This window comes from Chionomys nivalis, chromosome 7 (assembly GCF_950005125.1).
Source record: "Chionomys nivalis chromosome 7, mChiNiv1.1, whole genome shotgun sequence".
Lineage (NCBI taxonomy): Eukaryota > Metazoa > Chordata > Mammalia > Rodentia > Cricetidae > Chionomys > Chionomys nivalis.
In genome coordinates, this window is record NC_080092.1 from 89,111,137 (window position 1) to 89,132,203 (window position 21,067).

The following is a 21,067-nucleotide window of genomic DNA, read 5'->3' on the forward strand; positions in this document are numbered from 1 at the left end:
AAGATACATTGCCTTAACAATTCCCAGCCAGGAGGTAAAACTCAGTGTCTGCAGAACCTGTGGTCTTTGAAGGTGCTGTAGGAGAAGGATCCTATTTTGCTTCTTTTGACTTCCTTTGGGGGCAGGCAGTCCTTGACATTCTTTGGCTCCCAGCTGTAAGCTATGTCATCAGCAGGTGTTCTTGTGTGGATCTGTGCCAGTGTCTTCACATAGCCTTTGTGTGAGGCCAACTGTCTTTGCACTTGGGACCCTTTGTAACCTAGTGATTCATACTAATTCTGAAAACATTCTATTTCCATTCAAATACACTTACATCTGGTAATTGAGCTTAATGGTAAATAATTTGCTTAGACTGTGGAAGGCTTTGAGTCTAGTTTCCAGCACTGCCCCAAACAAACAGATAACAAAGTCACATTACTTACAAGTCTTGGACATTGGCTTTAGTATCTCTTTGTATGTTAGGTGCAGCGAAGAACAGTAGGTAAAAAAAACATGTTTAATCGTTCCCACTTTAAGATTGAAAATACTGAAAAGTAAATAATTAGGTCTACGAAAGAGAAAGACATGCTTATTCTGGTGCTTTCTATTTCTTATAGAAACTGGTTTTCAAAGGGGTGAATTTGGTACTTTTCATCATCAGCTAATCACAACAGGATGGCAATCACAACAGGATGGCTGATACATGCTGTTTGCTGTTTGTTTATGCTGCTGGGTTTTATTTATTTGTTGGGGCTTTTTGAGAGAAGGTTTAAGTGTCTAGTCAAGAATGGCATTAAACTTAAACATCTACTGCCTTAGCATCCTGGTGTTGATATTATAGGTGTCTGCTGTCATACTTGGGGTTTTACCATATTTAACAGAACTTTAGTTAATTATTCATTTAAAATAAAACTATTAAACCATAGCATATGAACATAAGTAACAATATTTAATACTTGCAGTCTGAGTACCAAATATAAATGTTTTATTATATCTGTACATACATGATAAAGATATACAAACAAATTAAATTTCATAAAGAAAAGAAATTGAATGACATATGTCCTTGCTTTTTACTTTTGTCAGTCTTAACCTCTGGCTTAATAGAAGGTGACTGGGTTTTCATTCACTTTTGCATTTATTCTATTATGATTTCATATAGTGTCACCTCTAGAAACTGCATAGACAAACATCAATGTCTTCATGTAATTTAAAAATAGATTTGAACTTGCTGACCTACCGAGAATCAAAGGGTCTCAGGAATTTGTTGAATTTTGAGAATTGCTACTGTAAGACACAGGCTTATGATTTTTTTTTTTAGCAGAATTCTTCCATGGACTAAATTGAAAAGTTGTGTACAAAACATACATAAGCACATATAAAAATGTATACCTGCTTGCAAGAGTATTACTTTTACTATTGGCCATCTATGCTGACATAATCTTTTTACTTAATTTTTATCTCATTAAAAATGTCCAGTAAAGATAATACTGATGTCTCTCAGAACCCACCCATAGGTGTCTCTAGACCTATAACCAGATTGAAGGCTAAAGCCCTTAGTGTTGAGGTAGAAAGTGTAGTCCATGAGAAGGTACACTAGACTACTAAAGAGCTTAGTGAGTTTCCTAGTTCATTCAAACAGAAGTCTGGGGATATGTGGAAATGGATTTTAAGGGTGTGGGATAATGGTGGAAGGAACATAAAACTGGAGAGCAGTGGTAGCACAAGAGGGAGGCTTCAGTAACTGTAGGTGTTGACAAATCTATTCCAGATTTCCAGATACTTTAAAAATTCATCCTTATACTTCTGTTGCTCTAGAACCACTTTTGACATCAAAATCTGTAAGTATACAAATGGATAAATCTCTTTCACAATAGAATTTTTATTTTTGTCTATTTGGAAAGAAAAGTACACTTTAGATCTAAGAGGTCATTTTCAGATTTCATTCTAGTTTTGGACCTTTGAAGCATTCTGAATATTGAATTTTAAACTGCATGTTCAGATTTCATTATACATAATAATAAATGAAGAGAATCGTGAAAAGAGCAGATGTGAATTCAGAATTCATCAGTGCTGCACAGAGTTTGTGAGAAGTTCCTGATTTAATAACTAAGCCAGGTAGAGTTCAAGACGTGCCTAGGACAGAAGACCAGACTGTCAGGGAGAATAACGTCCTCTGTTATATTACTATGCTTTTAACGTTTTTGCTTTTTGTTGAGTCTTGTTTTATTTTATGGCCATTTATTGTAATTTTGTCTATGCAATTTATATCTTTTGACATTGGCAGTAAATTTCTAATAGGAGTCTCATAGATAAAACTTTCTATTTTTAAACAAATACTAAAACACTATCTCTAGTCCTAAGTGGTTTTTTTTGTTGTTGTTGTTTTGTTGTTTTCTTTCCCTGTGCTAGGAACTGAGTGTAGGCAAGTGACCTGTCACTGAACTGTACCCCTGGTCCTCTACTCTGCCTTTTTATGTTATTAATCTCTTAGAGGTTGGAAATAAACAGCCATACTTCCTAAGACTTACTGAAATCGTATCTATAGTACTTCATACCAAGATCATGTAGTTTTTACAACTTTCTCTCTTTTTAAATACATTTTCTTAATTCTAGTCTTTTTCATCAATCTCTTAGCACATTAGAGTCAAACCAGAAAGACTGGTACTTTTTTCACTTCTTGCTTATTTAGTTTTTTTCGGAATTGTGTTTTTATTTCTCTGAAACTTTCCCTGTATCTCATCTCTTCTCTTCTGTTTCTACAAGTTGAGTCCAGGCCATTGATGCCTCATCTCTGGACTCTTCCAAAAACCTCTCAGTTGCCCTCTTTGTCATCTCTTGCTCTATATATGCCAAATTCAAATTTCCCCATAATCAAAAACTAAATTTCTAATCTAATGCCTATAGTAACTTCTGCTTATAAACAATGTCCACTTTAAGAAGTGCAATCAATTGCCAGCCAGAAGCTCCCAATGTGGGAAGCTGTAATGTGTATCTAAGGTAACCTTTCATTTCCTGTGGTCACAGAACCTGTCCCTGGTTCTGTTGTATACCACTAAATTCCCCTATATTGTCTTCTAGAGCCTGTGAAATAGGATGTTGCATTAACATCCTTTCTTTCAGGTTTCTTATCCTAGTTTTAGGGCTGCATTATTTTATATCCTTTAAGCTCTTTATGTTCTTTTAAAGATGACTTTGGCCAAATATTATTGTTCTTAAGGTACTTCATTCACACCTATAGGCCTTCTTTTTTTAATTATTTTGTTTATATTATAATATAACTTCTGTTCCTCTCCAAATCCTCCCATATACTAGCCCTGCCACCTTTCAAATTCATGTCTTGGGGCTTGTCTCTACAATTTTGCATTTTGATTGATTGTGGTTTTCTGTAATGGTCTCTGTCTGTTGCAGAAAGAAATATCCTTGTTGAGGGATGAGGACTACACTTACCTGTGGGCATAAGGACAAATATTTAGAATGTAGCCAGAATCACGCTGGGTTAGTGAAGTTGTGGTTGTAGGCTCTCTTCTAGTGTCCATGACTGCACAAGCCGTGGGAAGTTGGTTGGTTTTCCAGTACCAGGCATGGTTTTCTTTTTGTTGAGTGAGTCTTAAGTCAGTTAGAGAGCCGTCAGTTACTACTAAGGTATTCTTAACCACTACTGCACCCTTAACATTACAGTGTTCTGCTGGTAGTAGTTGTGGTTTGTAAATGTCATGGTTGGTTTTTTTTGGGGGGGGGTCTTACCTGCTTTGGGAGCTTGCATGCCTCTTTCTGGACCATGAAAACCAGTCCTTGGAGAGGAGCCATTTAGGTTGGCACCAGCTCAGGAGCCTCTGGGCTGAAATGGATGGTGTCTTTGACAGTAGAGACTTGCCTTCCACCTCTGGGGAAACAATCAAAGACAAGAGCAGCAATATATAATGTTTTAGGAGTCTCTTGGGTAAAAATGACCAGCAACCCAAAAGAGGGACTCTCGTGCTTAGAGTTGGAGTTTTATTAATAAGATAGGTTTTGTCTATTGGAGGGAGCATTGTTATCCCAGACAAGGAAATCTCTTTAAACTATATGTGTTTAGTTATGTACAGACTTTTGGGTGTTATAGTTGTCTCAGTCTGGGTTTTTATTGCTTGATGAAATACCATTACTGAAGCAACTTGGGGAGGAAAGGATTTATTTGACTTACACACATTGGTGTTTACCATTGAAGGAAATCAGGACAGAAACTCAAACAGGGCAGGAACCTGGTGGCAGAAGCTGATGCAGAGACCATGGAGGGGTGCTGTTTACTGACTTGCTCCTCATGACTTGCTCAGCCTGCTTTCTTATAGAGCCTAGAACCACCAGCCCAGGGATGGTACCACCTACAGTGGGCTGCGCCCTCCCCCATTAATCACTAATTAAGAAAAATGCCTTATGACTGGAACTTCTGGAGGCATTTTCTCAATTGAAGTTCCCTCCTTTCATATAACTAGCTTGTGTCAAGTTGACATAAAACTATCTAGGACCAGCTCTCTTGCCTGTCACATGTAGCAAGGGGTGGGGGTGAGGCAATCTTTTCCACCTATGCCACCACATGGAGGGAAGAGGGATCAGCTCTCCTGCTTTCTCATTCTTAGGCTCGTCTTTAGTGTGCTGTTCAGGTGATGTGTATGCCTGTGGTGAGAGATAGGGCCGTCTTTCCCAAGTGTGGGGGGCCAGCTCTGCCCTGGGGGAGGCAGGGCCAGCTCTTTGGCTATAGTATCTAGTGAGTGGTAGGAGCTGCAGTCCCAGGGCCAGTGAAGGGTGGGGCATGATTCCAGAGACCTCTTGTACTAACACAGGCCATGGACATCATCATAGACCCTAACCAGGCCTATGTCTTGGCCCAACATACCTCATCTATGAACTGTTGGAGCTGGTAAAGGGGATGAGATCTAAAACAGCAGGATCTCCAGGACACAGGACAGCCAAGGATATCCAGGAAGAGCCCCAGTGAGAGCTCATTATCAGTGGTGGTGGCATCATAGGTGAAGTAAGAGGCCTAGACCAATGACTTGTGGCAATGAACACTTAATACAGATGAATATAGGCTCAAGGGTAAACTGTATGACTCAATGGGTCACCCTACAGCACCCAGACAAGATTCTTCTGTCTGTCTGTCTCTCTGTTTTGTTTCTTTGTTTTATGTGGGTTTTGGTTTTTCTTTTAAATTTGGTTTGTTTTCGGGGGAAGGTTGCAAGCACAGAGGGCAGATGTGAGGGATGAGGAGATGAGGGGGATCCTACCCACACCGCCTTCAAATGTTTTCTTGTCTAGTCTTCCCACCACCCTCACCTCACTGATCCCCCTGTAACCTCTCATGGTCCTTTGTCCTGGCTCTTATTGACATGCCAACTTAAGTCCATTTATCTAAACATTCCAGTATAAGATCTGCACGAGAAGATATACAGTATTTGTTACTTCTCTCAGTATAATATTTCAGTATAATATTCTTGCCAGTACTATACAAGATTTTAAATTCTCTATATCCCCAACATTTGCTATCCTCTTATTGGAGCATAAACAGCAGTTTCAAATGAATGGAGACAAGTAAGGATGTGTGCATATCTGTCACCAGGGTCTTTGTTAGTATTTGGGATTTACAGAATCTACAGGTGTCCAAGGAAGTGGCCACCAGTTCAAACCGTGGCATTCATAGGAAAATGACAAGGAGCTACTTGTGAGCACTTGTTTTATTAAGCAGGTGCAGTGAATGACTACATCTTGAGCTCACAGATACCTTTTAAGGTTTCATGAAATTTTAACAGTTGATCAGTACCCAAATTAACATTTCAAGTTCACTTTATCTTTGTTATTAATCTCCAGTGACCCTGGACATCTGAGCTCACAATACTGTTTTGATGTCTGCCACTTTCTTCACTGAAGCAGTGGATTTCTTTTCCTCTCATCCTTTTTCTTTCTCTTGTAAAAAAAAGTAGTCTGTATTTCTCTCTGAGCTTTTTCTCTTTTCATGACATTCAGTTGTTTGTCCTTAAGCAAAGTCTGTAGTAATTCAGCCCCTTGGTCTTGGTTTATGTCTTTGGTCATTTTCTAGCAGTTTATAATGACCACTCATTTATTTCTTTTAGTCTGGGTAATAGTTGTCTTGACTTTGAAATTCTTGACTCCTATCTTTATATAGGAGGCAAGGAGACCCAACCCTCACTTGTGCAGTGTTTTTCTCAGAGCTTTTGCTGTCTCAAGTTGGCCAGCCTCTGCTTTGAGTTTCTTGTCCAGTCCTCACTCATTCTCCAAGATTGGAAATACCTCTAGGACTAAAAAATGGGGGCAGCTTAGCAAATTCTAACTCGTCTTTTGTGGCTCTTCATCTTCCTTACATCCAGTCTGCCTTGGGCCTCCTCTAACACCTTCTTGCTATTTTTTTTTTTAGATTTATTTCTGTGTTTTTAGGTGTTCCTAATGGGAGAGTGATGTTGTATAAGCCATGCCCTCGTGAACAGAAGTTCCTCGCTAGGGTCACTAAGGTGGAGTTGCAGTTCTAGGCTTCCTTCCTATTCTTTCTTTTTCATCAGTTCCCAGAAAGAAGGAATACAGATGCCCTTGATTCTCCCACTTCAGATTGGAGATCAGAAGCGTCCTGGTTTTGTGTCACACAGTTACTGTAGGAAGCCAGGGTGGTTTGGAGAACGTTAGACACAACGTCATATATATTTGCAACAGGTTTCTCTGTATATCTCTGACTGCTGGAACTCACTCTGTAGACCAAGCTGGTCTCGAACTCACAGAGATCCGTCTGCCTCTGCCTCCCGAGTGCTGGGATTATAGGTGTGTGCCACCACCACCCGGCTTTCTGTTCAGTTTTATAATGAAGAAAAGGTAAAAATGAAGAAAGGTGTTGGGTTTTTTTTTTGAGATTTTATTATTTTATTTTTTATTATTATTTTTATTCTTTTTTAATTAAAATTTCCACCTGTCCCCGTTTCCCATTTCCCTCCCCCTCCTCCCAAATATTGCCCCCTCCCCCCACTCCTCTTCTCCTCCCCCCACTCCATTCCCCCTCCCTCTCGATACTGAAGCGCAGTACAAATTCCCTGCCCTGCGGGAAGACCAAGATCCTCCCACTTCTATCTAGGTCCAGGAAGGTGATCGTCCAAACAGGCTAAGCTCCCACAAAGCCAGTTCATGTATTAGGATCGAAACCTAGTGCCATTGTCCTTGGCTTCTCATCAGCCTTCATTGTCCGCCATGTTCAGAGAGTCCAGTTTCAACCCATGGTTATTCAGTCCCAGTCCAGCTGGCCTTGGTGGGCTCCCAATAAATCAGTTCCACTGTCACAGTGGGTGGGTGCACCCCTCGTGGTCCTGACTTCCTTGCTCATGTTCTCCCTCCTTCTGCTCCTCATTTGGACCTTAAGAGCTCAGACCGTTGCTCCAAATTGAGTCTCTGTCTCTATCTCGATCCATCGCCAGATGAAGGTTCTAAGGTGATATGTAAGATATTCATCAGTATAGGATAGGGTCATTTCAGGTTCCCTCTCCTCAGTTGCCCAAGGTACCAGCTGGGGACATCTCCCTGGACACCTGCGAGCCCCTCTAGAGTCAAGTCTCTTGCCAACCCTAAGATGGCTCCCTTAGTTAGGATATATACTTCGCTGCTCCGTATCCACCCTTCCTATATCCCAACCATCCCAATCCCTCAAGCTCCTCCCATCCTCCCCTTCTCACGTTTCTCATCCCATTTCCCCTTAGCCCCAAGCCACCTCACCCGCAAGTTCCCAGTTTTTGCCCGGCAATCTTGTCTACTTTCCTATCCAGGCGGATGACTATACGATTTTCTTTGGGTTCACTTTCTTATTTAGCTTCTCTAGGATCACAAATTATATGCTCAATGTCCTTTATTTATGGCTAGAAACCAATTATGAGTGAGTACATCCCATGTTCCTCTTTTTGGGTCTGGCTTACCTCATTCAGGATAGTGTTTTCTATTTCTGTCCATTTGCATGCAAAATTCGAGAAGTCATTGTTTTTTACCGCTGAGTAGTACTCTAATATGTATATATTCCACACTTTCTTCATCCATTCCTCCATTGAAGGGCATCTAGGTTGTTTCCAGGTTCTAGCTATTACAAACAATGCTGCTATGAACATAGTTGAACAGATACTTTTGTCGTATGATAGGGCATCTCTTGGGTATATTCCCAAGAGTGGTATTACTGGATCTTGGGGTAGGTTGATCCCAAATTTCCTGAGAAATCGCCACACTGAGAGGACATTAATCAACTTTATATGGAAAAATAAAAAACCCAGGATAGCCAAAACAATCTTATATAATAAAGGATCGTCTGGAGGCATTACCATCCCTGACTTCAAACTCTATTACAGAGCTTCAGTATTGAAAACAGCTTGGTATTGGCATAAAAACAGAGAAGTCGATCCATGGAACTGAGTAGAAGACCCTGATTTTAACCCACAAACATATGAACACCTGATTTTTGATAAAGGAGCTAAAAGTATTCAATGGAAAAAAGAGAGCATCTTCAACAAATGGTGCTGGCAGAACTGGTTGTCAACGTGTAGAAGAATGAAAATAGATCCATATCTATTGCCATGCATAAAACTCAAGTCCAAATGGATTAAAGACCTCAATATCAGTCTGAACACACTGAACCTGATAGAAGAAAAAGTGAGAAGTACTCTACAACATATGGGCACAGGAGAACACTTCCTACGTTTATCCCCAGCAGCACAGACATTAAGGACAACATTGAATAAATGGGACCTCCTGAAAATGAGTAGCTTCTGTAAAGCAAAGGACACTGTCACTAAGACAAAAAGGCAACCCACTGACTGGGAGAAGATCTTCACCAACCCTGCAACAGACAAAGGTTTGATCTCCAAAATATATAAAGAACTCAAGAAACTAGACTTTAAAATGCTAATTAACCCAATTAAAAAATGGGGCCCTGAACTGAACAGAGAATTCTCAACAAAAGAAATTCAAATGGCCAAAAGACACTTTAGGTCATGCTCAACCTCCTTAGCGATAAGGGAAATGCAAATTAAAACAACTTTGAGATATCATCTTACACCTGTCAGAATGGCTAAAATCAAAAACACCAATGATAGCCTTTGCTGGAGAGGGTGTGGAGAAAGGGGCACACTCATCCATTGCTGGTGGGACTGCAAACTAGTGCAACCACTTTGGAAAGCAGTGTGGCGGTTTCTCAAGGTGTTGGTTTTTAACAGTAATGTTTAAACTTTGTCTTAACTCTGTGCCATAGAGAAACAGTAGAAAAGAAATGCCACGCTAAGCTTTCCTACTTGCACTTATTAAAAGTGTAGTTGTGAAAATGGAAACCAGTCGTCTCTCAGCTAATGCTGGTCTGGCACTGTGTTGAATGAAGCATCTAGAAGTTTATAAGCACCTTTGTTTGGGCTTTCAAACCAGTCTTGCCAAAATGATGAATTCAAAATAATTTAAATACCAATTAATAAAGAATTATTTGAATGATGCTTTTGAAAAATAAAGAACAGCTTTAATTGAAATAGAAAAACCATTACAGAAAAAATGAGTAAGGATTTATGGGATAAAACATTTCTGTATACTTGCTAATCATGATTATGTTATGTGATATTCCTGGCATTAATGCTATGGATTTAATTTTGAATATCATTATTAAAACTGTGAGAGAAAAGGGCAAATCTAAACTATAATGAGGGGCAGAGTGGGATTGGGGGCTGCCTGAGAAGTGGGCCTTGTCTTCTTTGCTCACATGGAAAATTGTCTGACTTAGTAAACATTCCATGAATGAGTGAATGGTTGAATATGTGTAAGCATGCTGATAATTTTATGATAAAAAATGATTTTTACAAGTTTTGGTTAAAAGTTTATATTTTTCTTTCTTTCTTTCTTTCTTTCTTTCTTTCTTTCTTTCTTTCTTTTTTTTTTTTTTTTTTTTTGGTTTTTCGAGACAGGGTTTCTCTGTGGCTTTGGAGCCTGTCCTGGAACTAGCTCTTGTAGACCAGGCTGGTCTCGAACTCACAGAGATCCGCCTGCCTCTGCCTCCCAAGTGCTGGGATTAAAGGCGTGCACCACCACCGCCTGGCTAAGATTTATATTTTTCCAATATTGATATTGACTTTCATATTCTAATAGGCAATATGTTTCTTCAGAGTGCTCACTGGTTCACATACTTGAAAAGCTAGTTAGAGACTTTCCTAACGACTTGTTCTTCCAGAACCACATGATCAAAGAACTGGAGGGCCGTGTCCAGCAGCTGACGGGGGAGGCAGAGAACAGCAATTTACAGAGGCAGAAACTGGTTCAAGAAAAAATGGAGCTTGAGAGATGCTACCAGATAACATGTAGTGAACTCCAGGAGCTAAAGACAAGGTAGTGCTGAGTCAGTGTCTGTGGGGCACAGTGCTCTGACTGACCTTATAAATATAGAGTTAACACTTGTGCAGTAAGTCCTAGGGTGGTCCCACCTAAACAGGAGTGTTTACACATTTCTAAAAGTATTTTAGAACATAGTGTTTGAAACCTGTTGATGAAAATATGGATACTTACTTCATATATTGAAAGATAATATTCTTGAATTTAGTTGACTAAGATATCCATTTTAGAGAATGGTTCCAAAAATATAGAAAGTTATTTTTTTATCCTACTGTTTTAGGCGTAACATACTACATAAAGAGAAAGAACATCTGGCAAATGATTATGAGAAAAATGTGAAATTATTAAAAAACAAATACGATTCCGACATAAACCTCCTAAAACAAGAGCACGCGCTTTCAGCTTCTAAGGTACTGTACGTGTGGGTAACCACGTTTCCACGGCTTCTAAGATACCGTACGTGTGGGTAACCATGTTTCCATGGCTTCTAAGGTACTGTATGTGTGGGTAACCACGTTTCATGAGTGTTCAGCAGTGGACAGCGATGGAGTATCCAATCATTTCCTTTTGAAATTTTCCCCTTTTACATTTTGTTCTTGAAATCACAAGACTTCAGAACATTTGCTGCTGTTTAGAACACCGAAAACACTGAATGTCTCTTAGCTGACACTGCACTTAATAGCCTGGTTCTGCTCAACACATGCCCTGGTAAACTCTGAAGTTTTACGGAGGAATTCTGAACAAAAGCTTCCTAAAGTGCTACTGCACACATACAGTGGTGTTACTTTGAAATGTTTGCTTTATTTTATTCTTATTTTTAACTTTTAAAAATTTCTATAGAATTTTAATTCAGTGTTACATTTTTGTAGCTTTAAATACTACACAGATTTTAATTTACACTTTTACTTCAAAATATTAATTCTTGTCTTCAACTGGTATTCTAGTTACTGCTCAGCTCGTTGACTATCAGGCAGTATACTTAAAGTAGATTTAAGTTTAAAATTATGTTTAAAATATTCTTTTATTCAGGTTTATAAATAACTTAAATTCTGACTGAACTTTCAGGGGTAAATGATAGACTTTATGTCAGCCAGAAGTGTGGAACGGTACAAAAGTCAATGTTCTGCTCTCTGTTCTGCAATCCTCACAGACATCTGGTGTGATTGAAGAGTTAGAACAGAACATCTGTCAATTAAAACAGCAGGTCCAGGAGTCAGAGCTTCAGAGGAAACAGCAAGCAAAAGTAAGTCTTGTTTGTTAGCCAGATCAGTGACCCAGTTCCTTTACCTTCTTGATCTGTGTTCAGAAATGAGAGTCAATTTTAAAAGTAACTTAGAAAAAGCCCTGTGGACGTAGCCATCTCTGGTTGTGCTCCTGGCGTTCACCTCACAGTTAGAGATGCTAACATAGAGAATAAAAGACAGCTGATTTGAAAGATCTCTTTTTTGAGATTAGTTTATAAATAAAACCTTGAATGATTTAAGAATGAAATCTTGAAATTTTCAGGGAAGTAGATGAAATTGGAAATTCTAATATCAAGTAGGGTGACCTAAATGTATAGATATAAGTTCTGGATGTTTTCTCTCATATATATGTAGTTCCTAGCCCTTAATGTGTACATCTGTGTGTGTAGGAATGTGGGTAAAACCTAAAAAACAAGAAAGGAGACCAAGGCACGGTAAAGGTAGCTGGGGCTGGGAAAAGCGTTTATGGAGCGTGAAAGAGGTAAAGACACAGGGTGAGAATGGGGTTGGAGGGCTATGAGTAGCAGAGGAGCAGGGAATGTGAGAGGGAAGGACATTCTACTAAAATGCTTTGTTCAAATGCCACAATGATATCTAATATGTTGTGTCCTAATTTAAAATAAATTATTAAAATATATTAAATGTATAAAATAATAATGTATTAAATATAAAATAAATATTTTTAAAAGATTTATTTTATGTGCATTGATGTTTTGCATGCATTCACGTGTGTTTGAGGGTATTAGATACTCTGGAACTAGAGTTACCAATTTGTGAGTTACCATATGGTGCTGGGAATTGAACCTGTGTCCTCTGGAAGAGCAGCCAGTGTTCTTTACCACTGAGCCATCTCTCCAGTCCCTTTGTTAAGTATTTTAAAAATTAGGTTCTAGTGTTTATTATTTGGTATACACTCAATAATGTGTATCATCACCGATGTGATTAGGGGATGTATTAAATTACATAAATATGTATACATTATTTGCTGTTCTTTCTACATTTTATTAGTGTAGTATGCTATCAAATGTTTGTTTGATGTAGGAAAATGTCTTATGTAAATGTATTATTTTAGAAAAATTTTCCCTTTTAAGTTTTCAAACTCCATTGTCTTCCCTTCCCTTTCTCTTTTTCTCATAGCATTATTTTTCTCTCAAAGAGCATCAAGAATGTGGATATGAAGTAACTTCATATCCTTGACATTTTGACTTAGTTGCTCATTCATAGTCTTATAATAACCTTAAAGGTCACAGTGATTCTTGTACTTGAGGACAGCAGCATCTTCATACAGCTAATGTTTGTGTCTTATAATGTAAAGCTGCTGCTGTCCCTTCTTGTGACTTAGAAAATTGGGTGCTTGGGGCTCTCTTAGTGATAAACAACATGCAAAACTTTGAAGAGAAGTTTGACATCAAGTACATTCATTGCTTTTATTAGGTCACTAATTATATTGTCGTTAGAGGTAATATTAAACATACTAAAAATAATCATTTATCATTCACAGGATCAAGAAAATAAGTTTCACATGGAGAGGAACCATTTAAAACATACCTATGAGAAAAAGGTAATACGTTTGATTGGAAATTATAGCATTTAAAATAACAACTTAAGCATTTAAGGGGAACTGATTTATTAAAGTAATGTATTTATTCCATCTTATAAACAATTGTTTGTTTCTAATGTAATTTTATCTAACCAATATAATCAAAGTTTTCATGTTTATGAACAGTGTCTTTAGTTCAGTTACTATTCATACCAACTTAAGGCTCTATTTTTGTGTTCTGTTGGATGAGTGAAGAGCATCGTTGACTGAACTGCTTTTACAAACACCTTGATGTTTTATTTCTACAAGTTTGAAGCAATTGGGATTTACATTGCATTCTTGTGTATCATCCATGTAATAAAAACTTTGAATATGTAATCAAAAAACCCTAAATCAGCGAAAACATTGACTACTTAAACTTAACAGTTTCTTAGTAGTCAGAATCATGCATATTTTCATTAATGTATTTTAACATTCCTATTCTCAGCAATAACTAAAAAGTTATTAATACTTTAGATAGCAATATACAGATTTGTGACTGAAATTTTTCAATTATGAAATGTTTTACTATAAGACATGGAAAGTAAAAGTAGTTGAAGTAACAAATGTTTTATTGATAGTTTTGTTATTTTAATATTTGCCAAATGAATCCACTTATAAAATAAGCATATAATAGAAAATGAGGTTTACCCTTCCATTAAAATATATATAAACTAAAGCTAACCCTGGTATGTATGGTAGCATTCTCAATCCATTTTGTAACAGATCTTTTGTGTCCAACTAGTTTCTCAATAGATATCCTTTCAATGCTTACATTGGACAAGTCATCCTATTAGCTAATATGATGAGGCTGGGAATAGTTAGGCACTCTGCCGTCCAGGAGCTTAACACAGCCAAGAGATGCATAGGATAGAGTATGGTCACCATTTGCAAAATAGGATTTCTTCTTAAGTATATTGATTTATGTTTGTGTGTTTTTTAATTTTTATTATGAATAATTGTAATTATTTTTTATTCATTCTAGTTCAATGCAAGATGTTTAGTATATTTTATATCTAAAAATGGTATCTGGATAGGAAGAGGAAATAGTTTTTATTGAAGTATTTCAGTTTCTATTGCTGAAAAATGTAGCTCCCTAAATATTTTGCTTACCAAAAAACAAACCTGGAAGTCTTGTCTAGTGTGTAAGGCACTGGGTTAGGCTAGTCTGGGTGTGCTGTTCATCCACTGTGCCCTGGGAAGACCTCTGGTTTATCTTCCATTGTGGAACACCTTTCTGGCCCAATGTTCTCTTGCTGTTTGTGCCAACTTTCCTCTGATCTGCTGGCCTGTGGAACAGGATGGACTGGTGTCTAGGAGCAAGGCACACCTGAGAAGTGTGCCATGGAGAGACAGACCCAGACAGCCTTTTCTGCTACTGTTTTCTTGAGTTTTAACAACCAAGTAAACTAAGGTTCTGCTATCAGCCTTTCTCCTGGACTAGACTAAAGGAAAGAAATATGAGAATTGGTTTTGTTACTGGAGCTTAGGGTAAAAGCCCACATTGCAGCATTCACAGAGTAAAGGCTTTGCTACCTCCTAACACACTGCAAATTCCAGTACTAGTGAAAACCAAAGGAGACTTAATCGGTGGAACAGGAAAAGTGGCTCAGTGAACCCAGTCCATGTTCTGGGCAGGAACATGAGCTTTAGGCTTAGACAGAGAAAGCATTCTGTGGGGGAGGGAGACAGCAAATAGTATGCATAGTTAAGTAGTTCCAACCACCCTGTGGTCAATATCTCAGCTCTAGTTCGGCAGGATGATCTGAAGAAGTCTTTATTGCTTGAGGGGACAAGCTGACTCCTTAGAGAAGCTTATTTGTGCTCCAAGGCTCTGTCCTGCTAGGCTCTGCTGTTCTTAGAGTTCAAGTTTCAGAACAATAACTGGAAACTGTTTAGCTTTTTTGTGGGGTCTGGAGCAAGGACAATATAAAACTGACAGTAAGATCCCTCAGTTACTCTTGTGGTGGTGGATTTGGTTTGAAAGTCACTGAGACACATTAGGTGACACTGGCTGCTAGATAGATTTGTCTTGGATGAGGAACCATGATGACTGAGTGACCTGAAAGAAGGGAGGCAGATGCAAAACAAAGATGGAGAGGCCACACTTTCATCTTGACTTTTGTTCCCTTCTGAGGTCAAGAGGGGAGTCAATGCTTTGTTTTAGGAAGGCAATGCATAAGTATCTGTAATAATTCCATCTTTGTCATTAACCTGCTGGCAATTCCTGTTGTAGTTCACCTCTAAAAGGAGACTGAAACCTCTCTATTAGGCATGGTGACTGCAGCTATTCCCTTTCCAAGAGCTATCAATTGACCTCACTTTAAATAAAATAACCAGAATCCATTTTGCGGTTCTCAGTATAAACATGACTTGTTTAAAATAATCTCTAGAAGAAAAATAACTGCATTTGTTCATATTGCAATCGTTACTGATATTGTTTATATTGAAAGGAAAGGCTGCTCAGTGTGTCACTTTTGTTTCACAATTAATTTCATGGTCTCCCCCTTTTGAATTGACATCTGTTCTTCTTTCTTTATTAAACCTGCTGGGATCGCAAGCCTTGAAGATTTGATGTCTTGTACCCCCTGAGGGAATATTCTTCTGACAGCTCAAAAAGCTGACATAAATCTCACGGAGGCCTGGACTGTGTAACCGGATAGCTGAATGGGATGTATAGGGCTTTTGTTTGGAGAGTGTTACAGGTGTGCACATTCAATAACTTTCTGTATAAAATGTGGTTCTGAATTTCTGTTCAGAAGGAGGAAATGCCATCTGAATGACATTATTTCCTCATGCCAGTGCGAAAGCAGCAGGATGGGAGCATAGCACCCCACTCTCTGAGGGGGAAGACAGCGCAGATGCTGTCCCTAATTTAAGCACACACATATTATCTCATGGTCTTTATTGATCTCTGGTGGCTGTTGCCTGGTCTTCAGATCTTTGAACATCAAACAAATAATAGGCCATAAAACTAAACGTCATTGTTTGATGAAGTGTCCTAATCTGTTAAATCAGGAAATGGCTAGAGTAAATGATTTTACTAGTAAGGAAACACCTGCCTCCTACAAATAACCTAGTGCTTGTTTTCCAAACAGGCACTGAGAGTAAAAAGTGATGGTGCTGTTTACCCACAGAAGAACACAGGCAGACGCTATATGCTCAGGCTAAAATGTGCTAGACTTGACTTACCTCCCTAAAAGTCTTCCGTAACTCTTGACAAATGTGATGTAAGCTCTAAACACTAAAGTACAGTTTTCCAGTGCTTAGCATTCTTGTGTACTTTGTATAATTATATTTAAATAATTTTAAAATGTTCACAGCAGCCATATATATATATATATATACCTTCCCCAAAGTTAAAGAAGAGAAAGGAAATTGTGCTGTTACAGTACTTAATAAAATCATGCAATGAGGTCACCCACATTTTAAATACTGGGCTATGGAGATTAGAGTAGTTAAGAGGCAGTCTTGTCCAGCTGCTTGGTTTTTGGGACCAACCCTGGCCCTGTGCTCTTTGCTATGTCAAATTCAACTGTTTGAGTTTTTTTCCCATCATTTCTTGATTCTTTAAATTTGGGGGACGAAAGAGTATATTTATCATGTGTTCAACAAATGTGCTTATGACTACTGAAATCAACTATTACAGTAAATTCTTATGTTTGGTAGTAAACTAAGTTCCTTAATTGCCTTAAATAGTATAGTTTATTATTAACTACATATTGAGGAAAGATTAGAAGTAAAACATTTAAATCTTACTCCACATTACCTTTGGGCAACACAGCATTACTCTGTGTTAAAAATAAATAAATAAATAGAATATAAGTGGAAAAAATAAAATGTAGATTACCTTTATGTTGTTTCATAGTTTATGAAAAATCATCTATATAATATTCCCAACACAAATATTAAGCTACAGTCAGCCATCAAAATCAGTATACATTGATTACTTGCAGGTATTTAATTGTATATTATCTGCAAATACCTGAAATATAGATCAAAATAAAGCTACAATTAAAAAAAAAAGATCTCAAGCGTGCAACACTCACATATTCTGTGAAGAGAAAACAAATCCAGAATGTCTTTAATGACTGCTCTGGTGTGGGTCAGGACGCTGTCACACAGATAGTGACCTGAGTGAGAACCAGCGTAAGAGCATGTGCATCAATGCATGGATTCTCGCCAAGAGGGGAGTCCTTCTGCCCCACCCAGCTAGCTCCCTCCCCCTTCAGAAATGGGGCTGATGGCCTTAGAACTATTTTATCCAGGTGCATGTGTCACACACTAACCAGCATTAAGAAGTGGAAGCCCACATTTGAAAGCAGTTAAGACTGTATAGCGAGCGATACAGAGCACTTAGAAGAACTCAGGTTGCTTGGCAATTCAGGGTCTGCTCTATGGAAAGGCAAGCAGTCTGTGTACTGTACATATTGGACTGTTGTTCATAATGACCTGGAGTAACCAAAAGTACTTTGGTGTTCAATCTGAAATAGCATCTATAATTTTTATCATTGAGAATTTCTTATGTTCTCGTACTCATAAGAACCTTGCCTGAAGTAATTCACTTTTATCAGGATACTTTGATATGGTTATTGTTGATCCCCATTTGTAGAAGGACTGAGTCATAGTGTGCTAAATAACCAGAGAAGTAGGAATATGACCATTTAAACTCATCCTGTAATTCTTGCTAGAATTTCCCAAAAATATGCCTAATGTATAAAGTTTGTTTATATTCTAATTTAACATGTCAAGCATTGTAATATATATCCAAGAATCTATAAGAAGTGAGACAGCATTTGAAGTCTGAGCCTGGCAAATTGTGAACATACTTTCCTTTTTTTTCTATGTAAATTTTTTCCTGTGTAACTAAATTCAGTGGTAAAGATTTTCAAGGTGAAATGATTCTTCTGATCATATGAAAAATAGTATTTATGAGATATTTTAAGTTGATCATTACAGTACCAGGAAGGGGTGCTGTGTCTGCTAGTTCTGCTCACTCACTGCCTCAGCATGCATCAAACCCTCCACTTCTCAGGTCTTGACTTAGTGGTTGTCATCACAGAAACTAGTAGAGGCTTTTTTGGGTATTATCATGAAAAAATGCCTCTCTGGCCTCACTACTATTAGTTTACAAGAATATAGTGGATTTTACTAATTTATTTTCCTTACCATAGGGAAAAAATCAAGGTGAATATAAAAAGAAAGTCCAGAAAATGTGGGATTTGACTTAAATAGGTCTTCAACCAAACTGATTAAAAATACCTAACTACCTTTGGTTAATTCCATTGCAATGTGTGACATAGATTTAAAGTGTGTGTGGGGGGGTGGTAGTTGGGAGTGGTGATGATGGCGATGATGGTGTGTCAGTGTGTGTGTGGTGTGCTTCTTGTCTTTCCGCTCATCTCACCCCCGTCAGATTCATCTTCATTCTTACAGTGGTGTCTAGAAGGTCTGTAAGTGATGCTTTCCAACACTGAGTTGAGTCCCACCTACTCCCAGGTTGCTGCATGCAGGAAAGAGGCAGTCATGATGGAAATTTTGTTCCAAACTTGGTCAATGTGTGCACAAGTCTTGCTCAACAATGGAAGATTTCATAATAGCCCTTCTATATTTGGTTAATGCAGACATATCATTTATTCTAGTCTTTTAAATCCTATGAAAATTCTTTCCTTTGTCAAAACTATGATACTTAAAAAAATATCAAAGTGGTTGGTGCATTTTTGAAGTTGATGTATGCCAATTCATTTTAAGCAAATATAATTATTAGCTTTTAATTGAAAAGTTATATTGCGATTAGAAAATTGAAGTTATTCTATGATTAAGCAGGTTTCTGCCATGAAAGACCTGAGTCTGAATTTATATTCCAATGGACTTGAGACTGTTGTTTCTTTGTGTCTCTCAGTACCCTTGTCTTCCAGTGAGTTTCACGGATTCTCTTGGCAGGTCCATGAATTGCAGAGTGAACTTGATAAAGAGAAAGAAGATGCTCAGAGGAAGATCAATAAATTTGAGGAAGCTTTGAAGTGAGTAAAAAAAAAGTTGCAAAATATTTAGTGTTTTGAAAACTGCTCTTACTTGGGGCTGGAGAGATGACTCAGTGTTTGTGAGGACCACTTCTCTCCCCGGGACCTGGGTTCTATCCCGAGCGCCCACTCAGTGGCGGACAACTTTCTAACTTCAGTGCCAGAGCAGCCCAAGCCCCTGTGGGCCCTGGATGCATGGCTTTCCTGCTGTCCTGGCAGGCACATTGACTTCACACAGAAAATAAAAACAACACTAAAGCACAGACAAGTCGCTCATGCTACACTGAGAGCCAAATTAGCTAGGCTGTGAGTGTCCAGTTCACAATAGCCTTGTAGGGCACTGCTGCTCATTGCTTCCTCATCATGGTTCTCTGTTTTCAGACTTAGTCTACTAGTTGATTTTTTTTTTAACAGAAAAACCAGTTCAGCTGTTTTTCAATGATAGGAATGAGAGAAAAATCTTAGTGGTTTCAGATGCCCTCTTCCTCTTAAGTGGAAACACATTTTCACAAAATGAGATTTAGGTCTTAGGGCCTTTAGAAATCACTGTGCAGATTTTGTTGGGTCATAAAGTGTTTAGTCATTATGTTCACAAAGGATCACTACCTAAGCACTGTTTAGGAAGGGCTTCATCTATTTCCCAATGCATGAAGGTACACGGATGGCATTAGAACTGGCCTTTCCCATCCGCTTACATAGTGAGTGGACTATTTGACTGCTTTTTATTGTGAAAGTTTTAGCTGAAAAATACTGATATACTTAATAAATACTCAGTTCTTACCATATATCAGGTAATGTAAGAAAGCACATTCCCAGAGGACCATGTAACCACTGATTATTTAAGAAATTTGGCAGTGGCAGTACAGAGCAGAAGGAATTTTACTGGAGGAAGATCAGCGTGGCACCTGATCCAAGGGATTCGAGGGGCAAGGCCATTCCCCTGAGGTCAGTGTGTCTAGCTAATTTGTTTTCTTCCCCAAACCTCCAAACCGCAGGCATTTACAGAACTGCACCAAAGGACACCTCCCATCAAGCATGTCTTGTATCACATTCTCCCTGGGAAGACGGCAGCCCAGCTCTTTCCCCTTGCTTTGTTTATTAGTAAAATGCATTGGCTTACTGGCTAAATAACATCTTAGAATAATTCATGTACTATGACATCACAAGAAGCAATGTTTTATCTACACAAGGACTTACTGCTTATTTGTGCACATCAACCATGAACCAGATGCCAGAAAGGGGGATCAGAAGGCAAGCAGTTACAGTCGTGAAGCGCTAAATTGTCGTCTTGATTCGTTACAAGACTAACACTCACCAAGGGCTTGAAAGGACCGTACCAAAATAACACATTTTATTTGGAGGTTTTTTTGTTTTTTTTTTTTAAGTCCAAACTATTTTGGACTTTAAGTAAAATTCCTTGGTAGATTCATGCCTTCCATCCCTAGGTAGTCAGTGCCTTCATTTTGAGCACTTGACTGATGGTCTTAAGAGTTTAGTGCCCAGCACAACAGCAATAACCAAAATGGAAAATAACAGAGGAAGTCATCGTGAATTTGGAACTCCAAAGTAAATAGCAGAAGCTGGCTGTTTTCCAAATGGAGAATATTCCAAGGAGTGACAGTTAACTCTTGTTGATCTAAGAATTGTACTGTTTTGTTGGCCTATGTATGATTTCATTTTGCAGCCCTAATATGTAAAAACTTGCCTTGACTTCTCGAAAGCTTTTTTCCCCCTTGATTAAATATGCCCAAAGGTAAAAATAATCTGGTGTTTAGACCATGGTGTTGTGTACTCATGTAGGTATTCTTCCTTTGGCTTATTTAATAAGGACTGTTTTGTATGTGCAGTTAAATGGATAGTTAAGG

General features: G+C 38.3%; 1 protein-coding gene across 2 annotated transcripts in view; it reads left to right on the forward strand.

Annotated features, from left to right (window-relative positions):
• Positions 1 to 21,067, forward strand: part of Cep112 (centrosomal protein 112) — a 448,529-nt gene that overhangs the window by 100,237 nt on the left and 327,225 nt on the right. For both annotated transcript variants that reach the window (XM_057774090.1, XM_057774091.1), the window contains 5 exons: positions 10,199 to 10,353; positions 10,637 to 10,766; positions 11,507 to 11,599; positions 13,102 to 13,161; positions 19,123 to 19,202. In XM_057774090.1, the coding sequence (XP_057630073.1) occupies positions 10,199 to 10,353; positions 10,637 to 10,766; positions 11,507 to 11,599; positions 13,102 to 13,161; positions 19,123 to 19,202 (518 nt within the window). The remainder of the gene's footprint in view (positions 1 to 10,198; positions 10,354 to 10,636; positions 10,767 to 11,506; positions 11,600 to 13,101; positions 13,162 to 19,122; positions 19,203 to 21,067) is intronic.